Source organism: Varroa destructor, unplaced genomic scaffold (assembly GCF_002443255.2).
Source record: "Varroa destructor unplaced genomic scaffold, Vdes_3.0 BEIS01000007.1, whole genome shotgun sequence".
Taxonomy (NCBI): Eukaryota; Metazoa; Arthropoda; class Arachnida; order Mesostigmata; family Varroidae; genus Varroa; species Varroa destructor.
Window position 1 is genome coordinate 7,807,200 of NW_019211460.1, and position 21,958 is coordinate 7,829,157.

The 21,958-nt window shown below is 38.2% G+C and overlaps 2 protein-coding genes across 3 annotated transcripts in view; both read right to left on the minus strand.

The window, feature by feature from the left end:
- Positions 1-15,066, minus strand: part of LOC111254001 (O-acyltransferase like protein-like) — a 51,647-nt gene extending 36,581 nt beyond the window's left edge. For both annotated transcript variants that reach the window (XM_022814396.2, XM_022814395.2), the window contains exon 1: positions 14,083-15,066. In XM_022814396.2, coding sequence (XP_022670131.1) covers positions 14,083-14,380 — 298 coding nt within the window. In that variant the 5' untranslated portion in view covers positions 14,381-15,066. The remainder of the gene's footprint in view (positions 1-14,082) is intronic.
- A 129-nt stretch (positions 15,067-15,195) lies between these two features.
- Nt5c (5' nucleotidase C) lies at positions 15,196-21,891 on the minus strand. The gene is made up of 8 exons (XM_022816012.2): positions 21,596-21,891; positions 19,483-19,655; positions 19,072-19,290; positions 18,496-18,955; positions 18,154-18,311; positions 17,171-17,275; positions 16,916-17,046; positions 15,196-16,806 (listed from the first exon to the last, which is right to left on the minus strand). Exons 1-8 carry the CDS (start codon positions 21,768-21,770, stop codon positions 16,692-16,694), a joined length of 1,536 nt encoding a protein of 511 aa, XP_022671747.1. The 5' UTR covers positions 21,771-21,891; the 3' UTR covers positions 15,196-16,691.
- Between the last annotated feature and the right edge of the window lie 67 nt (positions 21,892-21,958).

The following is a 21,958-nucleotide window of genomic DNA, read 5'->3' on the forward strand; positions in this document are numbered from 1 at the left end:
GTTTTTTCAGTCCTTCTTACAGGATCTTTCTAATAGTACCTTTTCGTCCTTATTGAGAACCCGGTGCAGTTTTCAAACGATTCACATCATACGCATAGCTAGGATACGACAAACCTGAGTCGAATTGTTTTCAAAGATTCAGAGAGTTCATATCATGTTGCCGAGACGTCAGTTAATTAGAACTAGCGTTCCTGAACCGTCGACAACAAGTAATTGCAAAATGATTTTACAATAATTCTCAGTGATGTAATGACTTGATAAATAACCTGATCAGTGAGCAGGCAGCTGATCGAAGTGCTCGTTTTGTCAGAAGCCAAATATCGAAGCTAGGCCCGCGTTGTTCGCCCTTTCTTTTTGCCCCACCATAGCCATTTATTGGCATCGTGGCAAAATAAACACCGAACTTGTATTTTACAGATACGAAAGCAGTCAAAGGAACGCAGTCTCGGAGGTTGCTTTTGTGAAAGCCGATTTATATCTTATAGCTCTCACATTTCTTGGTGACTGAATATTCGACCCAGCCCCATCTTGACTACAAATAGCATCTGGGTAACAAAAGGGCAAACCGTGTGAGTAAAAATGAATGAGTCATCGAACACCGACGCGTGCCAACGATTCACATGCTTGCCGTTGCCATCTATAGGGATGCGATGAAAGCTAATAAAAGGATCTGATTTATCTTACTAGGACGTTATCATGTTTTGCACCAGTATAGTAAATCATACTTCGTTCAAAATCACATTCGACATGTAGACTAGAAGAAAGACGACCTACTGCAATTTAAGTTCATATTGAGCAAACTATGGAATCGCTAACTGGTCATGCGTAACTTCAAAAGGAACTTTGATGTTAGATTACCTTTCCCGTATCATTCTTTATCGCCCGCAATTAGCGATAGAAATGTTCTGCGTCATTGATTTAGTTAAAGATAATGAGGAAAGTAGCTGAACAGCAATTTGTTTTTCGTTTTAGTGAGCTCATACTTATCTGCTTACTCGAGAAATATAATAAGTGTCATTTAACGCAATTAAATTAAACGCAATATATGTATACGATCTCTTTTCATGTTGCAGAGAATTTATGACACATATTATTTTTCTATTGATACTATTGACCATAAATTCTTGGCTTACGGATCTTTGATCTGTCTACGTTATTTATATATAAATTGCAATGTTGTAGTCGACCAATAATACGGTAAGGCTTTGAAGACCTAAGAAGAGAAAAGGTCGCAGCGTTCAAAACGAATTAGTTCAAACTACAATAGCATATAGGTGAGGTATATAAGTTCAACAATTTGTCTCGGATTTATTTTTCGAGGACAATTACAATTTCAAGATATCATTTTTCTTACTTATCCTTAATACAAATTATACCTTTTATTTGAGGACTATGAAGTAGACTCGTTTTTTACTTACAGGACCAAATTATGAACTCTTATTGTATCTTACGAAGCCACTTCCGAAATGAATGCTAACTATCTAGGATGAAGGGCGGTGAAGCGATTCTGGTTAGTGGACAATTAAAATCATGAAATTACCAAAAGGTCTCAAAGGTAGAAATGGCGCTTTAATATCACAGAAGACAAAATATTATCCTAATCAAAAAGAAGAAGAAAATAAAAAAAAAAAGCATTCAATCCGTAACATCAAAATACTGCTTATCGTCCCTAAAAAAACTTCCAATAGGCGAAATCCGAACCAGAATTGGCCCTCGCTTGGTAGCAAAACGCCTCATAGCCCCCAACTGATCTTTGTATAAGCTAACACGATTTTCTATCAAAATAAGTAACGAAATCAGTTGCTTTTATCGCATCGAAGCTTCGTATAATGCGGTCAGGCAAGCGCAGTAAATAGCATAAATAACGTTGCTATTGTTAATCTCATGCGAATAGTAAACTATGCGGAGCCGATGGTTGATGCCGTTTCGCCCTACACACAACACAAACATAGAAACTCTCATTGGTCAGCCTCTTTTGATCTCTAATTTCTGTAAGACAAATAGCTGAGTTGTTTAGGATCGGTAGTTCTTATTGACGTTGCAGAATAAAGATTCCCGTGTTACGGTATTTGAGATTCACCGATGCTGTGTCTGAAACACACACCAGATATTGGAAAGGACGCTTACAATACCTAAGACTATGCAATTTTTGAGTAAATTAAGGTTCCTGTCAGTGTGCCTATGTGAGGAAAAATTTGAGCCTCTTGCAACTATTCAGAGTTCGACGGCGAACCTTATATTGTGTTCGTTTTCTTTCACTTTGAACAAACAACATGCGCATGTTGTCACCATGAGACCTAGCTGGACAAAAATACTGACGCTTGTTTCTTAGTCATCGCTTGCGGTTGGACTAGGAACTGGCCTGATTACGAGGTGCTAGCAACGCGTATTTTAACCGCTACGTCGCACCTTATACGAATTAAGCGCACATATCGAATTTTGAACCCCATTTCTAGTATAATAGTGTAGTCTTGATAATTACGGAAGCATGGTACTTCAAATGTATTCCTCTAATAAAAACAGACATAAATAGACATCTTTTCCTGTTTATACTTTTCATCGAAGTTAAAATACATCGACGACTTTTGACTGATTTTGAGCTATAAGGCGGTCGATGGATGAACTTTCCAATTTCCAACAGAAGATGATTTTGTCTATAAGCAAACAGGTAGAAACGCCTAAGAGTGAGGTATTCCCGATACCTTAGTAGTGAAGCGCATCAAATGTATCGGATAAACGACAAGCAATCTTTACTTTTACCCCCTTTCTCCTTTTTAACACTTGCGGACGCGTGGAAGACAGGCAACTTTACGAAACGAACTGACATAGGTAACATTTGGATTAACCTATGTGTTTCATATGTACGCGCAGTTTGGGTGTAGGACGAGGCGGTCACCATGTGCGAAATCCCTCACTTTGCTAAGATACGCTTAGTTATAGGGCATTATTTGATAGTTGATTGAATCAACGAAGTCGCCAGATTAAAGCGTGACTGATGTTGGTAACTGGTATACTATGTACAACCAGCAGCGACCACCGCAATGCCATCTTCATCCACCAGCGCCGCAGCGAGTAAGAAGGCCTACGTTCGCTTAAAATCTCATTCTTCTGCAACTGTAGTGAACCGATCGTCTTAGATATCAGCACAGTTAACCGGACACGCTGTTCGAAAATCGGCTGAATGTAATTTATTCATTTGTAGATTACTGTATCCAAAGCAACAGCAATAACCGCCAAAGGAAACGAAGTATCCTTGCCGCAGGCCACGCATCCGAGTAGATCCGTGCGCAGATATAAATCGATCGCTTTAAAATGCCATTTCCTTATCCACGGCCTAACATAGGAGACACTTATTACACGTTTTGCAGCTGTTACGCTTGTCCCTTGGTAAAGGGTTGTAAAGAACGCTAGATAACCGATTTCATATATGTATGTATTGACGTACGACGTGTATGCGAAAAATCATTGGATGATAGTTGATTTTCACAATTAATAAGAGAGCGGAAATATCATTTCTACTATCAGCCGAGACTGAACTATATTTCGCTTTCGATCTGGACGAATCTAAATAACTAAATTCGATATACGATTCTGGATATGAAGGGCTTCGGATACTTCAAGGCGATCTCTTGCCCTTGCGATATCACAAAATCTGAGTGCGTAAAAAAAGGCCAATTCTCCAATTGTAAAACCGAATCTCTGCAGTGGCTAATTGATTTTTTGTACAAATGAAACCTGATTCTGCGCCAATTCAGCTGAGCAAAAGATGTAAACCTCAGAAAAAAACGTACTCATTTTAATGAGGTTTATTGAGTTTTGTGTGTGTTAGCTTGTTTAGTCGCATGGTACGAAATAGCCTGCATTCAGAAGGAAATTCTGGCGGGTTCGGCATCAATATTATATTTTTTGGCAGATACATTCATTTCAGAAGCCTGAATTTTTGAAGAATTAGGTTAGGTTAGGTTAGGTTATCATTCTTTTCCCACAAAAATGGTACGGCTCAGGAAGTAAGATCACAAAAGAATTGTATTTATAAGACAGTGAAAAGTTCAAGACCTCAGACTACTTCGTTGCCATAGAAATAGCTATTTTCCAGCACATTGTAATTATCAATTTACATGTATTTCACGAGGAAATGCCTGTTTTGCTAGTTCTTTCTAATTATACATACGTGTCATAGAGGAAAATTACTTGACAGCGAAATTCTTACGGGGCCTAAACCCGTTTGTGTCGTATCTGTTTCTCATTAATTGTTATTGCTTCTTCATTCAGTTACATTTGTATGTGCACTTTTTCCAGTCAGACGTCTAGCAGCTCAAGCCATTACGACACCGTTTTTACGAAACCGTCAATCAATATAGTCATCTAAATAATACGAACTAAATTCCAGCTGTGAATCTTCGATAGGCACTAAAACATGCTCGTTCTTTTTCAGTAGACGGCAATGTGACAGTTTGCTAGATTTCCGTCGAAGGATTATTTTAATATTGTGATTATCTATACAGAAGTAGCAAGACAAGTAACGAAGCAAAGCGCTCCATTGATACTGATAGTACTTGCTTTATATACACATATATATACCTTCTCGGAGAAGTTGATATTTTGTTAGTTTTTACTGAACTTCAAACTATTTCAGCATGCTCAGCACGACATAGCTAACTAGACAAACAATACATGTAGCTTAATATAAGGCATTTTAGTCCTCACTGTGCGTGTGTCCGCCCGCTATTAGCGTGCTATACCTGTGCATAGATGTTGAAACTATATCGAAGCTGGCTTGTTAATCAAATGTACAACCATCTCTTTGATATTGAAATAATTACTTATTAATCACCATCATTCTTGAGCAGTAAGGCTGCCAACAAAGACGGCAGAGCGAATTCCGTACGGCAATTACGCGTAAGTGCGCAAAACATTTTCGAGGTATGTTTCATATCAAAGTATTTACAGAGTAACAATTCAATGAAATAAACTATACGGAAGTCACGCGGCTAACAATGTCTAGAGATGCTCTAAAGTCGGAGATTGTAACATAGCCTAGCTTAAGAAGGCACCGAAGCTTTTCAACGAAAGGTGCACAACGAAAGGCAGCTTAGTTTCTGTACTTGCTGTTGCACGTAGCATGCAATTATTCCATAGTCAGTAGCAGCCGTGTATGCCTTCGCATTGCCCCTCCGTTTCGTTCCGAATCACTAATTTTTCTATTGTTCGTATGAGCTTTTTCTAGTTGAATATCTAGTCTAACGAAGCACCGTGCCGACCAATGATATGAGCGGATTAAAATTCAACTTACTTAATATCTATCAGCCCAGTGATATTCCTATAAGGACCAGTTGAAACAATCCTCACTGCCTGGCCTGCCGCAAACCGATTTTTCCGTGTGATCTTCGATAAAAAAAAATCGATTGAGCTATAAATCGCTTTTTCCCGAGCTTCCTTTGGACGGATTCAAAACCACCGTTTGCTCGCTTCTAATCGCGATTACGGTATCGGCAGACCATGATGATACAATCCATTGAAGATCATCATCGAACTCTGGCTCTACGTCGTCTCTTCCGAATGAATTAGCAGCAGGCTTACGTGCTCAATGTCGACATTATGCCACTGGCAACGGTAATTTCCAAGTACATACCATACGGGTGGGTGTACATGCTAATCAGTTACTTCGCTTTCTGCTTTCCTATCAGCCATACACTTGGGCTTTGTATGATCAAATGTTCTGCCATACATATGTACGTAATGTTCAGCATTAACTAATTATATGTGGCAGTAGTAAAGCTGATTATGTACCGAATGTCAAGGCCGACTAGGGATTTCTATTACTTTATGCCACCCACGTGCGGAGTATGGCTCATTTTTATACGCTACAATACGGGTTTAGCTAAGAAAAACAAAACATTGATTGCCGCGATCGTACCATTAAAAATATTTGTTTATTGTTTGAAATGCCACTATGTTTCGGTTTTAATAACCTGTTACATAGGTAGGTCGCTTTTATAATAGCTTCAGTTCACCGTTGTACATCGGATGCGTACATGGGTGTTACTTTACTGCATTTTTCAGTAAAAGCCAATCCTGAGCTCTAGAACACCTTGAACATATTGGGAACACATTCAGATGCACAATTCAAATTTCATACTAAATTATCTGGAGTATACATTTTCAAGTTGAAAACGATCAAAAAGTTAAGCTCTTCACAGAAAACCTGTTCTAGGGCAGTGTTAGCTATTATTCTGAAAAGTCTAACAGTCGTACAATTTTTTTTGCATCAATAAAAAACATTTCCCAATAAGTCAGCAATGGCTGTTGCAAACAATATCATGCTTTTTTTTTTTTACGCGTGTCCTAATAATGTGCTATTTGTGATTAGCCTAGAGCATAGACATAAAAGCAGTTTAGTTTTGAATTACTATTACGTAAAATACGATCATTTACCTGATCACCATAGTTTTTACGCAGGTTATCAGAGGCTATGCGTATCTGTAGACGTCAAACAGCTTCGACTGACTTCACTGAGTCAAGATACTTGCGGATGTCGTACCGTAACTAATGTGGACACTAACACAATAGCAAATGCATTTGGTGCAAAAAACGTACGTAAATAGCACCGATGGAGCCACATTATTAGCCCCTGGTAGCACTAGCTTTACACCAATTGATGCTGCATCTAATTGGTAGTATTTCTATTAGTAGCATTATAAAACAATTAGTTGATAAGCACGTTTAGTTGCTATCTCTCACTGCAAAATTGTTCTCGATTTGAATAAAGCATTAACGAGAAAGATTGCATGTCTCGATGTTTTGTCTCATATCTCTTCACAACTCCGTGAACTGATCGTAATAGCCTTCCCCTTTTTCGGATCACCTGTTTGGCCATTTTTCATCCGACAAACTCATCACTGGAAAAGATCTCCATGACACTACCAATTAGTTTTAAAGGTCGATAGTTTGTACTTTGCGGGAGATATTAAAATCGAATCTATTCAGATCACCTGGCAGAAATGTAACAGGTCATAAGCAGAATTTAAAAATAGGTCTGAGAAGCTTAACAATGGCAAGAAAAACCTCCCGACAGAACTGCTGCACCGTACGTTCAAACTGGCGACTCCCCTCAGAACCCAAACCCCATTGGACACCCGCAATTTAGGTGAAGTTATTTAGTACATAAATGAAATTCGGTTATATTTCATAAATGAAATTCGGTCATGAAGTGAAAATTGCTCTTAATCTGGTTTGAAAAAAGCCTTGGCCGTTAGCGCTGGTTCACTTTGCAATATCCACTGCCATACTTTGGTATCTTCGAAGCTATCGAAGTAACTATCTCTGTATAGAAATAGATTCAAAGTTCGATGTACAATAAATCACAAATTTATCAGATATACTTAATGCAGATGCTATTTTAGTCCGGATCCAGTCTAAACCAGGCGCTGGTGGTGCTCTTGTCGTGACGCGTGTTTATGCCCACAAGATGACTGATTGTCACGTCGTTGTGGACGTGTACACGTGCAGATGAATGCCAGTATTTGGATACCAATCCCTTTGGAACTTTTCAACAACAGCTAGAACTGTTTGCAATCCTACTTATAGCCTGTTTTTATCGAATCTGCACTATATAGGTAGTATGATCTGGCTCGCTAATATGCCTCTGTTCACGTATGATAAGCATGAGATTAATATGCGACCGTCGATAATTCAAATTTCAACGTTATCTAGATGGCTACTATGGGATAAGTCTACTTAGGAAACAAATCCAGCAAGACCCAACCCGACTAGACCTTAGTGCGGTGACAGGTTCTTGACGCCATACCACTGAACATTGACTCTCTGAGCTTTTTCATACTTTCACATACTACAACCAAAGCCTTTAGATTATTATAACGAAAACATGCGGCAATGAACTCCGACTTCAGAGTTAGTTTATTTGATAACACTTGGTGTTCGGAGCAAGTTTACGTGTGTTTTGTTAACAGAACTGGCCTGATCGGCATTTTTGGAGTTACCTAGTGGATCACTATGTTAAGTGGTAGTTCAGACAGGTTTGTTTCGTCTCTGCTCACGATTACTACTTATAATATTAATATCCATGTGCATTTTAACATCCTGCGTCATTTGGATCGGAACGATGTGTTAAACTGGCCATACTTGTAACCTTTATCGTGACAACTTATTGAAGCGCGTTTGCGTGGATCTGACCGCTAACATGGCAAATTGTTTATAGAAAAAACGAACGTCTGGAATTAAATAGATTTTGTTTATGTCTTAATGAGACCCAGACGGTTGCCCACGCCAGCTGGATACAGGTGTCTGATAAGAACTGACTAGAAGTCGACAACGTGCGGTCCAATATAAAAGAGCTTATGTCCCTTGATTTGATTAGTATGCTCCTGAACAAGAAAATTGACCCATATAGGACAGATAAGTGGAGCCACGGCGTGAATACGCGTAACTTGGCCAAGTGGAACTGTAAAGAAGCAAGAGCCGATTCTCTTGTACATATTTTTTTTCACATTAATTCCACTGAGCTATAAATACTGATTATATAACAAAGAGAAGGTGTCGTCATTATGTTGTGACATCGCGCCGTTGCGGAATCACGGAAGTTATCCCGGCCACAAAAGTTCCTGCGGTAACTGCATTATTTAGCTCCGACGAGTATTACCACTTGAGACTTTATGCTCTGTACGGGGGGTCCTTTTTTTTCTTTGTGTCGTTAATTCGACAAAGTTCCTCATCTAACTGCTGACACACGTCAAACGCAATATTGTAGTAGTAGCAGCTATCCTATAGCTAGTATAAGAATCAAATGACAAAAACAGCATTTTCATAGGCATTTTCGATACAACGACGTTAAAATTTGCCGATAGTTAGCGGTGGTTGATTGCTTGCCGAGAACACCGAACGCTGTTTATGCATAGAAATTTATCTCGTTCTAGATACTTATTGGAGATGGGTTATTTATCAGTGCGATACCACTACGGGTCGTGAAAGCACGCTTTTTATTTCAGTTTTTCAGGAGAAGCAGTGTTGTGTTTGATACCGAATTCAACAGTGTAATCAGAGTTAAAACCTAAAATGGCGTACTCACTTACGATCGACGTGAATAATTTAACCCGGTTCCAAGTGGTTACTCTAGCCACCGTGAGACACTGGCATATATTGTTCACACTCGTTGTTAGTTCTAGCTATGATCTAGTTTTTCTCAACGTCGATACTAGCACAATATATACATATATATATAACACCGTCCAACGCATCTTGTTTCTATATAAAGTGTTTTATTTTTGCAGCATTGTTTTGTTTTTAAATTCCGAAATGGACGAAGCATGCAATAGGAGTACGTTGTTACCCTTGCTTTATTGACAATAAATAAATCAAAGCACAGGTTTCAACCTGTACGCGCCGAATTTTCTGGAAAAAGCCCACTGATGCTTATCAGTTCGTCGATATATGCAAATTGCTGATACGTAAAGCTAAGTATGTTATCTGTATCAAGCTTGTGTCATATAGCAAACAGATATCGTATTTTCAAAAAAAATAGAAAAACAAAAATAGAAAAAAAAACACTGTTTCATAAATCAAATCATGTCCTCTTTGTAATGTACTTTGCCTTTGGTCATATACATATTGGACCTTCGTCCTCAGACCGCTTTCATCTGTAACTAACCTGCTTGTTGGTAAGTAATAATATAATAAATATAAATAAAAAAAAAATAAATAAGCGTAATATATGCGTGCGTACCCATTTTTAAGACCATTGAACAGGAATATGGCAGCAAAAACCCTTTTGTAAACCCTATTGCTTGTATATGGACATAATCCAGAACTACAGGACGCACGCTAGCGCCCGCTATTTACTTTCGCTTTCTTTTAGTTCTTCCATTTTTGTTTATTCCTTTGTGAACGTGTCTCGAAAGAAGCTGTTGATCGCAGTCGGCGGCTCTTTCCTTACGGTATAATATAAGTAAAATTACTACAAGCTGCCGCTTTCAAAGCAGATTATTATGCACGAGATCATGTCTAGGATGTATATCTTACTTCCATCGGACTAGGTAGCCAAAAAGGTTCCGGTTGCATGTAACTTCTCGCGTACTTCTGCTTTAAATATATTTCACATAAGAGCATTATGTCATTTGATTGCAAAGGTAAATTTCATCCTTTCAGGTCATCCATATCTTTATCTAAGAAAATATCGGTTAGGAAAATGACCAATAGAGTTGTTCTATTGACAATTACTTGGATATGATAGATTTTTTCTGACAAACCGTTAAATTCTTAAGCCTAAACTGACCAACAGTAAACTTATATGCTGTTTTAACCTGTTTTGATTGGACATCCTGGCTAGGAAACTCATTGTTAACACATTAAATGCGTATTCCTTGTGGAACCAATGGTTCGGTAATTGACAGTCTAGCAATCGTCGTCAATCAATGATTTATGTATTAGGCGTCGGAAAAAACTTAGTTGCCTTCTTGTTTCTCGAAGCCTGTCTTATCGATATGGAGGGCCCACAAACAGTACTATGAATAAAGACGTAATTATAACACGATAGAATATAATAGCTACAGCTTAATTAACTAATAAAGAAGTAAATTACAATATATTAATATTAGGAACTTATTTTTCTGCAAATTATTTTAAATATAGCTGGTGCGTATGGGAAACGCTTTTTTTTTGTCTTCAACTATTGTTATATAACTTCATAAACATAACCAAGAAGAATACTCATTCAAAAAAAGCTACGGTGGTATGAGCAAATTTTTCAAGGGATTGGAATGTTTCAAGAAAACTTCTTAATTAGAATAGTGTTTTTTTTATACGGTGACGGAGACAACATCATATTTACCCCAAATATCGAACTGAAATAGAAAAGCAACTTCATCAAGAAGATCTCACGTGTAAAGGACAGTATTGTCAGTAAATCGATTGGTAGTTGTTAGGCATTTATACTATAATATCACTGGTTGCCCATTTACTTCTTGGACGAAGCTTCTAAAAATGACAGATAAGCTGAAACAAGTACCTTTGTATTAATGAACTCCTTCGTCGAATAGAGCAGCATTTGAGTTTTGATTTCAGCTCGAGAAAGTCACTGTTATTTGTCGGTTAAAAATAAAATATTTTCAAAGAATAAATTCACTTTTACTACCAACGAAACTGTGCTAACGCATCTGCGAAGGTTCCGCGTCATGAGGCGTTGTAGGAGTGGTGTAACCAGTTATATCCTACCCAATGACTGCAACTCTACCAGATCTTTTAGAAGGACGTCATAGGAAAAGCCACACCTATTACACAATTAGCAACTGTCAAATATGAGTCCATGTCGTCAGCCTGTGCTTACATAGGGCGTCAGTCCGTCCAATATGGGAAACCTGAATAATTCTAATCTCGTTAGTATACCCTTACGAATGGTCCACTTCGCCTACTATTGGTACTTGTAGACGCGTCTACAAGAACACGGGTAGACATTCCGTTAACTAGAATTCCGCCAATTTGGCTTAGTAGTACTTCAGAGACCATAATAGTTTTGATGCGTACAGGTGAATTAGTTCCAGGAATTACGAACTCTATGTGATATATTGACTAAGCCATGGCCATGATATTGTGTTTTGGATCATGCAATTTCAGCGGTACCTGCGGTAAAATAGGATATTTTGTCAACACAACGCCGCACAATTAGCCCTCTTCTGCGAGTATATAAATAATCTGACTATGCAGTGTTTAGTAAAATTTATGAAACGTGAAGATGAGTCAGCCTGTTTCCGCGCTTGATGGTACTGATTCATCTCACACTTAGAAACATCAATCAATGCCCAAAATATTTAATAAATGCTTCTCGGTTGAGTAACGTTTACACACGACGAAATAAATAAAAGTATGCTTTGGCCTGGTTTGCCAAGCTTGAGAGCCTTTAATTACGAAACGCAGCTACTGAACGTTCCATTTGTATTCGCCTGTGTCATTTAGCCTTGACCACGACTCTCTTAAAAGCATGTTCAATGTTTCGAGCTTTATGTCTGGTACGCATAGTTTCAGATGGATGGCTCCTTCCAAAGTCGTGTACGTTCAGATTTGAACTCAGACCAACCCGCGTCTTTAGTAGGACGAAACACATTACCATTGGACTCACTTGGACTCATGCATGTTTTCATGGGACCTCAGGGTAATTATGTAATGCCTAAGTGGTCCGTCGTCATATGACCAGCCATAGAAACAGCAATCAGAAGTAATAAACCAAGTGTACTGATGACAACAAGAAAAACAACTTTTACACAAAAAGCAATATGTTTACGATGAAAATGGTAGTTACAAGGCAAAAAAAAGGCAATACATTTGGCCATGAAAATAATTGCACCTTTGCTGATTTTTTTCCTGATATTTTCTCATTTTAATGGGAGTAGAGCTCCATTCTTTTGTAAATTTGCCTCTTTATTAATGTGTAATAAAGATTAGTGCTAAACAATTAATCATAATACTATTAATACTGCTAACAAAACAACAGGCTAAATATACACATCTGATGTACTATAGCCAACGTAGATATCGGAAAATGGCACATTGTGATGACGAACTGCTACAATGCAAGCTATTTAAAAAAATCTCGGTAAGTAGATGGGAACAGATAGTATGGTTATGATTACCTCGGGAACTAATCCTGTATCTGATACTGTTAACTCAAATTTGTCTGACAATGTTTATACATTTCAAATAGTCGATTTTGTATGTCTCTATAAAATAATAGCAATGAAATGAGAAAAGGTGACCAGCTACTATTTTCCATTCAAACAAGGTAGCTAAAGGATTGTGGCAATTAAGTATTTTTTCGTAGACTATTTCGCCAAACGTTTTCTCATAAGAAATGGCTTTCATACACAATTATTCTCTAGCTTTTGTTTGCAGCATGCAATCTTCCCTCATAAGATGAATACATAATAATCACTGACATACACTAGGTATGATTAGACATGCGCTGATATCGCACTGTTCGCTCTGTAACGACTTCAGATAGGTATAATATCAGTGTAGTCTGATACCTTTTTATTCTTCTTCAATTACCTTTACCATATAGTAACAACAACAAAAACAACAAAGGCGGCAATCTCATCTTTATGGATGTAGATCAACACCCTGCACGTACGATATTCAAGCTGAATATGTGTAAACAAAAAATAAGGGTTTTTTTTCTACAATATTTTCGGTAAGGCCGGCAGTTTTACGCTGCAACTGAGCCCACATTTGACTTTTATCAAGTATTGATTCGCAATAATAAAAACGTGCGCTACAGGTTCTTAATGGCTTTACAAAAGAATATAAATGTATCTGCTTCTTTTTTACATTTGCTCTGTAAGGACCTCACTTAAACGAGTTGTCAAAGACACCGATAAAAGCATATATATATATGAAGTATAAACATAGTATTATTGATTTAGAGATGCAATAGCATAACTGCGCTTGTCAGAAATTGTGGGCCTTGCATGCCGTTGCGTGTCTATTTTGTGGGCGCAATGAATGCCTTCAACGCGATTAACGTTTGGTCCCTAAACATCATGAAGACACACCTTCCACAGGTAGTTTTGTTGCAAGTATTTTGAGCATTATGCACAGGTTTGTTGGTGATGAAATTAGATTTCTTGTCACCAAATACATCGGCATGCAATATTAGTATCATTTAACATACTCTATATAGTTATTTATCTGTATATATATATATATATAAGTTACCAGAAGGCTGCGCTAGTGAAAACATCTGGGGAAAAAGATGCATTGTTGAATAAATTCAACTACAACAAACAATGATTTCGGTGCAAAACACTTCCGGCTTTTTCTTGGCCCAAGAGTGCGCTATGGGTGTCACTAGCCTGTACATGCGCTCCGACTGTTACAAACGACCGCTTTGTATTTCGCATATACACATTTTATATCCGTAAAGATGGTGCGACGGTAACATTACAGTCGATCTCGTCAACATATCAGGATCAGATTGTCAAAAAATCACATACGCTGCAAAAACGAATTGATTATGAGATATTAATGATGCCAAAATGTGTTATTTACATTGTACTAAAGAACAAAAATCATACGTACTTCTGAGCGCCCATGGCGTAAGTTTACGCAGTTCAAGAAAGAACTTAAACATCGCGGCGGTGCAATCGGCTCCAATTTCTATTTCGGACGTGGCGCGAACAATATGAGGTAAGGCTTGGTTAAGAATACTACCGATACCGTCTGTTATATTTCCCATTAGGGTGTCCCATGTGAGATTCTGGTTCCGGTTTGACAGGTCAGTTTGTATAAATTTCACAGTTCTTTCGGCCGAGGCACTGCCAAGTAGCGACTGCGTTTCGCATACGAGCACGAAGTAGGTAACATACTTTAACAACATTATAAATGACTCGCGCTTACTATGCAGTATTACTAGATATTTTACTGCCTCCTTGAATTTATTCAGTTGTAAATGCTCACTTCAACCCCAGGCTCTCAATCTCCGTGTGCACTCACGTGATGGAAAATCGTAGAAACGAAATTCACTCTATACGTTCGACGCTCTTCTCGTGGGACTTCAACAAAGTTATTTCGGCATTTTTCACACAACAACGTCGATGTCGCAGTACTACAGACCACTTGTACAGATCCTGAAGAACTTGGAATAGTGTGGGAAGTGAAGACAAACTGCACCAAACGGTATATTCACTATCCCTATACGTAAATGAGTTGGCCGTTAGCAACAGATTAATATCACTAGCGCCAATGGGTGTCCAAGAGTGGTTGTCTGACCGTTCCGTTCCACACGCCCTGCGAAGTCCGCTAGGCGATCACTAAAAAAGACGCCGCTGTTGCACCGATACTGCCGCACGGTGCCGAAGTTTCGAATTTAGACGTTCCTATCAACCAAAATTTTCACCCGGTTAATGTGTGTGCGCGCATAGGGCTGCCCTCTCCCATTAGGGGGAAGTTTACCCCTCACCAGACAACAGGCCCTTCGCTGTTGTAACTATTCAGAAGGTAGAAAACCCCAGCGTCCGCCGAAGAATCAATGCTCCACGCGCCCGCTGTTTATTGTAGTCTAATCACCGCAGCTGGAAAGACTGCCGGGGACGCAGCTTTATAACGGTTTTGCGGAAACAATTACTTACAGTATGTGGTGTACGTACGGTGTATCTGGTGTATTAGAATAAATTCACTGAAAATACCGCGAAATTTTGTAGTACAAGGGTTTAAATTTATTTGCGATTCTAAAATATATAATTCTATAGAGTAATGGATATGTACACTATTTACGATTGGACATGTCGATGCTATATACCCCATCAACGAGGGCATCCTGGCGAGATGGTCCTGTTTAGTACAGCTGAGTACTTTGAGTAAAACCGTATTTGGCACGAAATACATTGAACAAACTGTGTCAAGGAAATTAATACATGCATTTGTTGAATAGATTTCACCGGGTTCATCGGGTTCGATATGTAATAATAACACTGACAACGAGTAAATGTAGAGCTTTTATGGAAGTTCCTGAATTCCGCGACTCTTTTCAAAACAAAACTGGTTCAGCCATTCAGAGTTCTGTGATACAGCAAGAACGCACTACGTGTAACTTAGTCGGTTATTAGACGTGATCCTCAAACGTACTGAAATGAACGTACTAAACGCATGACGTGAAGGCCATCGAATTCAAATAAACGCATAGCAATACAAGTACTTTGTTGTTTTTTCTTACATTAGAAAGCTCTAAAATTAGAAAGTAGAGAACTTTCAGTGGCATCATATAGCAATCGAGTTCCTCGAATACCTTCGAACCGCTTCTACTAAACAAGCCGATTCCGATATCTAAAAGGGATATAATCTAACGAAATCTGCAGCCACCTAAGTGACGAAATTATGCGAAGCTGATGATATTTCAAGAAATTAGGTAGATGCAATCAACGCTAGAGTATATGTGGTGATATCTACTGCAGCTGTCGTTGAAGTAAATGTCATGTTTTTATCTCATCAAATTGCCATTGCGGTCATCTTAAGAACCACTATTATCTACATAACGGCGTATATATGTCAGCAAAAGTACACGCCTAGTACAAAAACTCCTATACGTTTGTTCATTTCCATCATCAAGTGCACTATTTTATTTCATACCCCATTAATATAATCACAGGGATTCATAGTGAGGGTAACCAATGTCAAATAGTTCTCTGAAAAAATTTTCTAACAATATTCAAAGATAGCGTAAATATAGTTTATATCAACAGGGCGCACAAAAGAACGATACCAGATTTTCCACTCGTGTACTTTAGACAATATAAAAAAATATACTATATATATATATATATATATATAGTAATTGGAATTTGTTATTGATATATATTGTTCTTCGTCAGAGGACTTACTATGATGAAAAACCCTATAAACAAATTGAAAAAAGCTTCTAATAACATTAATAGTGAAAAGGGGAATTCAAAAATAAATTTACGACGGTCACATTGTCAAGTTAAATCCATAAGCAGGTATAGTGAAAATTAACTATTTGGTTAAAAATCATATTCCAATGTGAGACAGACAATTTCATACACAGATTCATCACAGATAGAAATATATATTGCTTGCCGTCTGGTCTCATTCGGTCTGGCCAGAGAACTCTCTCTCGTACGACTCAATATTTTGCACTGGGAGCAATTGCAATAGTAGGAGAAAAGGTGCGCTTAGCTGTGAGGGATATAGCACTCATGGGGGAGGACTCCACGCCTAGGATAGAAGGTATGGTTAAGGGAGTAATTCATCAGGTTGGTTACGTGACTCATATATATGTCCGAATATCTGAAAATGATAGATAAGAAGCAATAATTTAGCTAATATCCGATGTAAAAAGCATTACACGCAGCAGTATAGGTGCGTCTAGATGATCAGACACACATTATGGACTTACCTAAACAGCCGTCGGGAGAAGTACGTCGGATTATGATGTGTTCGAAATACAGATCCGAAGTTTGAATTAAAAAGACTTTTTGTTGTTTTTCGAAGCAGATCGCGTTCCTCGAGCAATGTATCGATAAAATCCTGGAATGCAAAAATACATTAATTAGTGAATTGATCTGTATTCTACATATTACTTTAAGGGCAAATCATTTTTCTGTAAGTGGCACAATGATACATGCACCAGAATTTAAGAAAGCAAGCGTACCTGAATGTCGGCTGAATCTTGCATATCCGCAATTAGATGCTGGAGTGTTTGCAACCAACTCGCTGTATGGCGAAACTCCTCTGAATTCGATGTTTTTATTTCGTGCTAAGGACCGCAAAAAAGAAATTAGGGAACAAAGTTTATCGAAACCATCGACTGCTAATTATTGTGAAGCGTGATACACCGTCCTCGACGCACTTGTTTCCACTCAAAAATAAAGCCCTACTAGGCTGAATTGAGCTTTATTTCTGTAATGACTCCTTCACTTTTTTTACTAAGTAAAACTATCTTAACTAAGTAGCTTGCTAAGGCTTGTTGCTGCCAGAGGAATTTCGTATCGAAAGTTTGAACAAATCTAAGCACCTACGGGATCTATCACTCATCCTCGAATAAGCTGTATCTTACAGGACCCACGGTGAAAATATACGCGCGAGATTTGCCGCGAATTTTTAGCGCAACGGGAGAATTCCGGTGCGCGACGTCGACCTCGAGCTGGTAGTTTTTTTTTAACGCATCGATGTATTTTTCGACCAACCCGACATGCTTTTGGTTGGGGACTGTAAATGGGCTCGCGGTGGAAACGTAGTTTGTAAACTTTTGCAAGTCAACTTATGCTTAGCGGTGACACCGGACGTAAAACTTGAAACATAGAGAGGTTGTCTCTGGGATAGTAGCTTTCGGCATCTATTATACAAGGTTTAAAGAAAAATACATTCAAAGAAAACTGTTCTATTTTGCATCGATGAAATTAACAACTGCGTGACAGTGTATTACGCTTTAAAATACAGATTATTGTAGAATAACCTCAGCTTCGGAATAGTCTCAAAAATTAGTTCCATTCGCTGATATCCATCCAAATCCTGATAAAATCTGATTGAGAGACGTGTGTTCTGAGATTAACAATGATTACTGTTAATTATTAATACATAATTATTGTTTATTTGCTAGTCGTTTTGTTACTTGATTGCTGTATCTATACGTACCGCGAGCTCGTAAAGAATGGCACCAGTTCTCCATCCATAGTTGAGGGTTAGATCAGCAAGATCATTATAAATTTGGTCGCCAAAATACAACACAGAATGGCCCACCCAGCCTGTCATTTGTTGGAGTTGGTTAACTGTGCCTTCTACATATACTTTTCCTGCAAAAACAAATCTGTCTTTACTGGCATTGCAAGAAATAAGCTTGCCACTCATTCGTATTCAAATGTAGCAGATGCACTTTGGTCGTGTAATGTATTGGCATCCGCTTTTCAGCGTGTCCGAATTGTTTGGAGCAAAATTGACCTGACTGAAAACTTGACTTGCGACACTTAAAAAACGAACCTTGCTTGAGCCTGACGACACGCTCCCACAATTGACTCTTTGTTTCCTTGTCGTACATCCGGAATGGCCTCAACTGTTCAGTGAAGAATTTGGGCTTGCGTGCTTGTACGATGACAACGTCGAAAAATTCCTGCCACTCTTCTCCTAGCATGTACTGCATCCCCACATCGAGAAATTTAAATGGGCTATTGGTCACAATAAACATCTTCTTTCCATTTTCCTTGAGACGTTGTAGGAACGTTCGAAGTTCTGGATACTTTTCCAGGTAGGTGCCAATGTTACTCTCATTGAACATGTTGTGAATGACTGGGTGGATTGAGCCTACCGCATTTTGCACGTCGTAAAACAAAATCTCAGGGTTGAAAGCGATATTATTCTTGATGAAGTACTCTGTTACATTTGAAATTAGACAGATTTCAGGCACAGAGAACAGGTCGTTTAATTGCTTCGTACGGTTTTTCTGGAAAAAAATAAACATGTAATTTTTACCGTTAGTAAAAGGAGAAAAAAAAACTTAATCTTACGAATACTGAGCAATTTTATTTCTAAATTAACAAAACTAAAGTAAGCCTTTACCTCGTTTCCTGCCCGAATCATATATTGTGGAATATAGCTTCCTCCATAAATGTTCTCGATCTCTTCCCGCGAAAGCGGAGTAAGACCACGGTATACAGATTCATATTGGATTTGATGAAACAAATCGATCTTCATCAATATACCCTCCTTGATGTCGTAATGTAGACCACGAATGGCAAAACCAGGCCGGTACTCCAACTCACCAATACCCTTGGGATACTGTAATGGACCCGATTTGCAATCGACTCATTAGCTCGAAGGTAACTATTTCGTGTCCTGCTAATTGAGCGAAATCAAGCTCCGTTTTAAGGAGGCTGATTTCGTTATCAGACAAGCTTTTTAGTTCCATTGTTAATACCGTCAATATTCGACAATTGGTCCAATGTGTTAATAAATAGGACGAGATCTCACCTTAAATTTATTGATTAGCCAGTCGCGTCCGAGATCATAAATGAGATAATGCAATTGACCCGTATAGACGGCTAGCGTATAATCATAATCGAAGCCGTAAACCTTGATCCCACTCAGATTGAGCTCGTTATTAGCAAACACTCCATATGGGTTTACTTCAGGTGTCGGCATGGCTATAAATAAGTTTGTCACACAAATATCAAAATAAAATTTCACATAACTTAATCTCTCTTGACTATTATACTGATTCACTGGCCGCACATAATTCTAATGCATCATGTATGAAGTATATGAGGCTAGCACGAACAAATACGTAACGTTTATTCATTTTATTAAAAAGCGTAGCCCGATTCCAGTCGAACTAATGACGGTACACATAAACGAATAGCAATTCTGGGTAATAAATTCCGACTGTCCAACAATCGATGGACGAATCTATTTGTCTGACAAGCACTTGTCAGTAAATGGCAAAGAACAGAAAAAATAAAAATCACAACAATCAATTCTTAATCTATTTAGGGGGCAGTTATAATTGGCTAGAATAGGTGTGATTTTAAACAGGAACTACGAATGAACAGTAAAAATCTTTACCAAGCAAAGAATGGAAGACGAGTGAAATTCACCAAATATTGGACATCTTAAGAGGGTACACAGTTACATTAGATACGTTTCACAATAGATAAAAAAAAATATTAAAAATACTGCTTCAAAACTGACAAGAAATGCAAAGTCCGATGTACCGAAAAGATGCATGCACATTTAGCCTCAATGCTCCAACATTATAAAATATTTTCAAGTTCTATATTCTACATTCTGGGCCTAGGGCCATTTTTTTTGTCAACCCCATTCTGTATAGGCTTCGGAAATTAAAGTAGTCGTACGAAGAGAGGCCAGTTTTCAGTAGATATTCTGCAGCCATTTCTTCTCTTAGCCTTCATTACCTTTTGGTAACGAAGTCAAAATGGCAGCGGTTGGACAATGATAATAAAAAGCACATTGTTGCCACACAACCAATTAGTTTTTTATATCAATGGCCCTAATCTGAATTTATCACTGAACATAACAGGAGTTATGGCTATTATCTCCAGTAAACCGATTGAAGATTCATAGTCGTCTACCTAGATGTATTCTGTTTATAAAATTTCCTATTTGTCAAGTCAAAGCTCATCGTCTCTATGTCAGCTTCGAGCTTACGCAAAACTGGCATTGCTGCTATGCTGCTATATATGTAGAGTAAAAATAAGCTCAATTTTTTCCCTTAGCAAGTTGTCTACAAATGTACTCGTTGTACATAAAAGCCAAGTACACGGCGCCTAAAAATGTACATATTTACAGTTAAATCTAGAAAAAAGATATGGATTTTGATTAAACTCGCAAATTTTATTTCGAATAGGACCTGCAGCCTATCATTGTCATGTATGACCGTCTTTTGATGAGAATCTTTTGACTAGATGAATAGGAAGAAGCGGTCGTACTTTAACACTTCTTCTTGTGGGGATACCTTAAAATGAGATCTGAGTCAGGAAACCGACAACACTGGCAAATGTCTAATACGTAATTAACCTAGAATTGGTTACAATATCATATAAAATGTTTAGTGAAGTTTGTGAATCAATAGCCCGTCGTTATTAGTAATGTCAGAATGGTAATCATTTACGGAATATCTGCCGTACAATAAAAGGTTACACATTTTCCTCAGAATAATTTGCAATTTAAATATCTTATGAAACATAAATAACATCTGAAGTTGTAGTTATTCAAACTGTGTGTACATTTTTTTGATACCTTGTATATTCCAGCACATGGAAAAATCACCTTCTAGTACCATGTTTCTATGAAATCGAAGCAATAAGACCTAGGGATCAGAGCGACGGTAATAAACAAAGGAAAATTTCCGATAGCGACTCTCGATAAGACAAAAAACCCCACTAAAAAAATTGTTTATATTACTTCATTGGTTGCCAAGTCACAATCCCACAATATTACCGAAATTAGATTTGAAGGTTGATACGTGAATTTATTGGGGAGGACGACTGACCATTTTACACACATGTATATAGCCACATGATTCAATACGTGCAAAATATATCACATAAGAATAAATCGCTTGTACCTTCACAAGCCTGCTTCGCGCTCATGTACTTCTCGAGCAGACTGAGTTGACCGTGGCCCTGCTGCATTAGTCGTTCGTCGGGATCACGGGGAACTCTGCCTACAAATCTCACCGAACTGCGCTCCCATTGAAGAGCCAATCCAAAAGCCCATCTCTGACTGACTTGTCGAAGCATCGCCTAAATGTTATACGAAACTACACTCTGCAGCAGCTGCAGCGCGAAATACCGCAATATTGTTACCTGGGTCCTCTTTAAGTATGTTCGAATACCGTCGATCATTTCTGAAAAGTGTTCACTAACAAAAGGTCGCTGCTATTTACATGGACACGAAGCCTAATGCACTGTCGGAAACAGTAACGTGC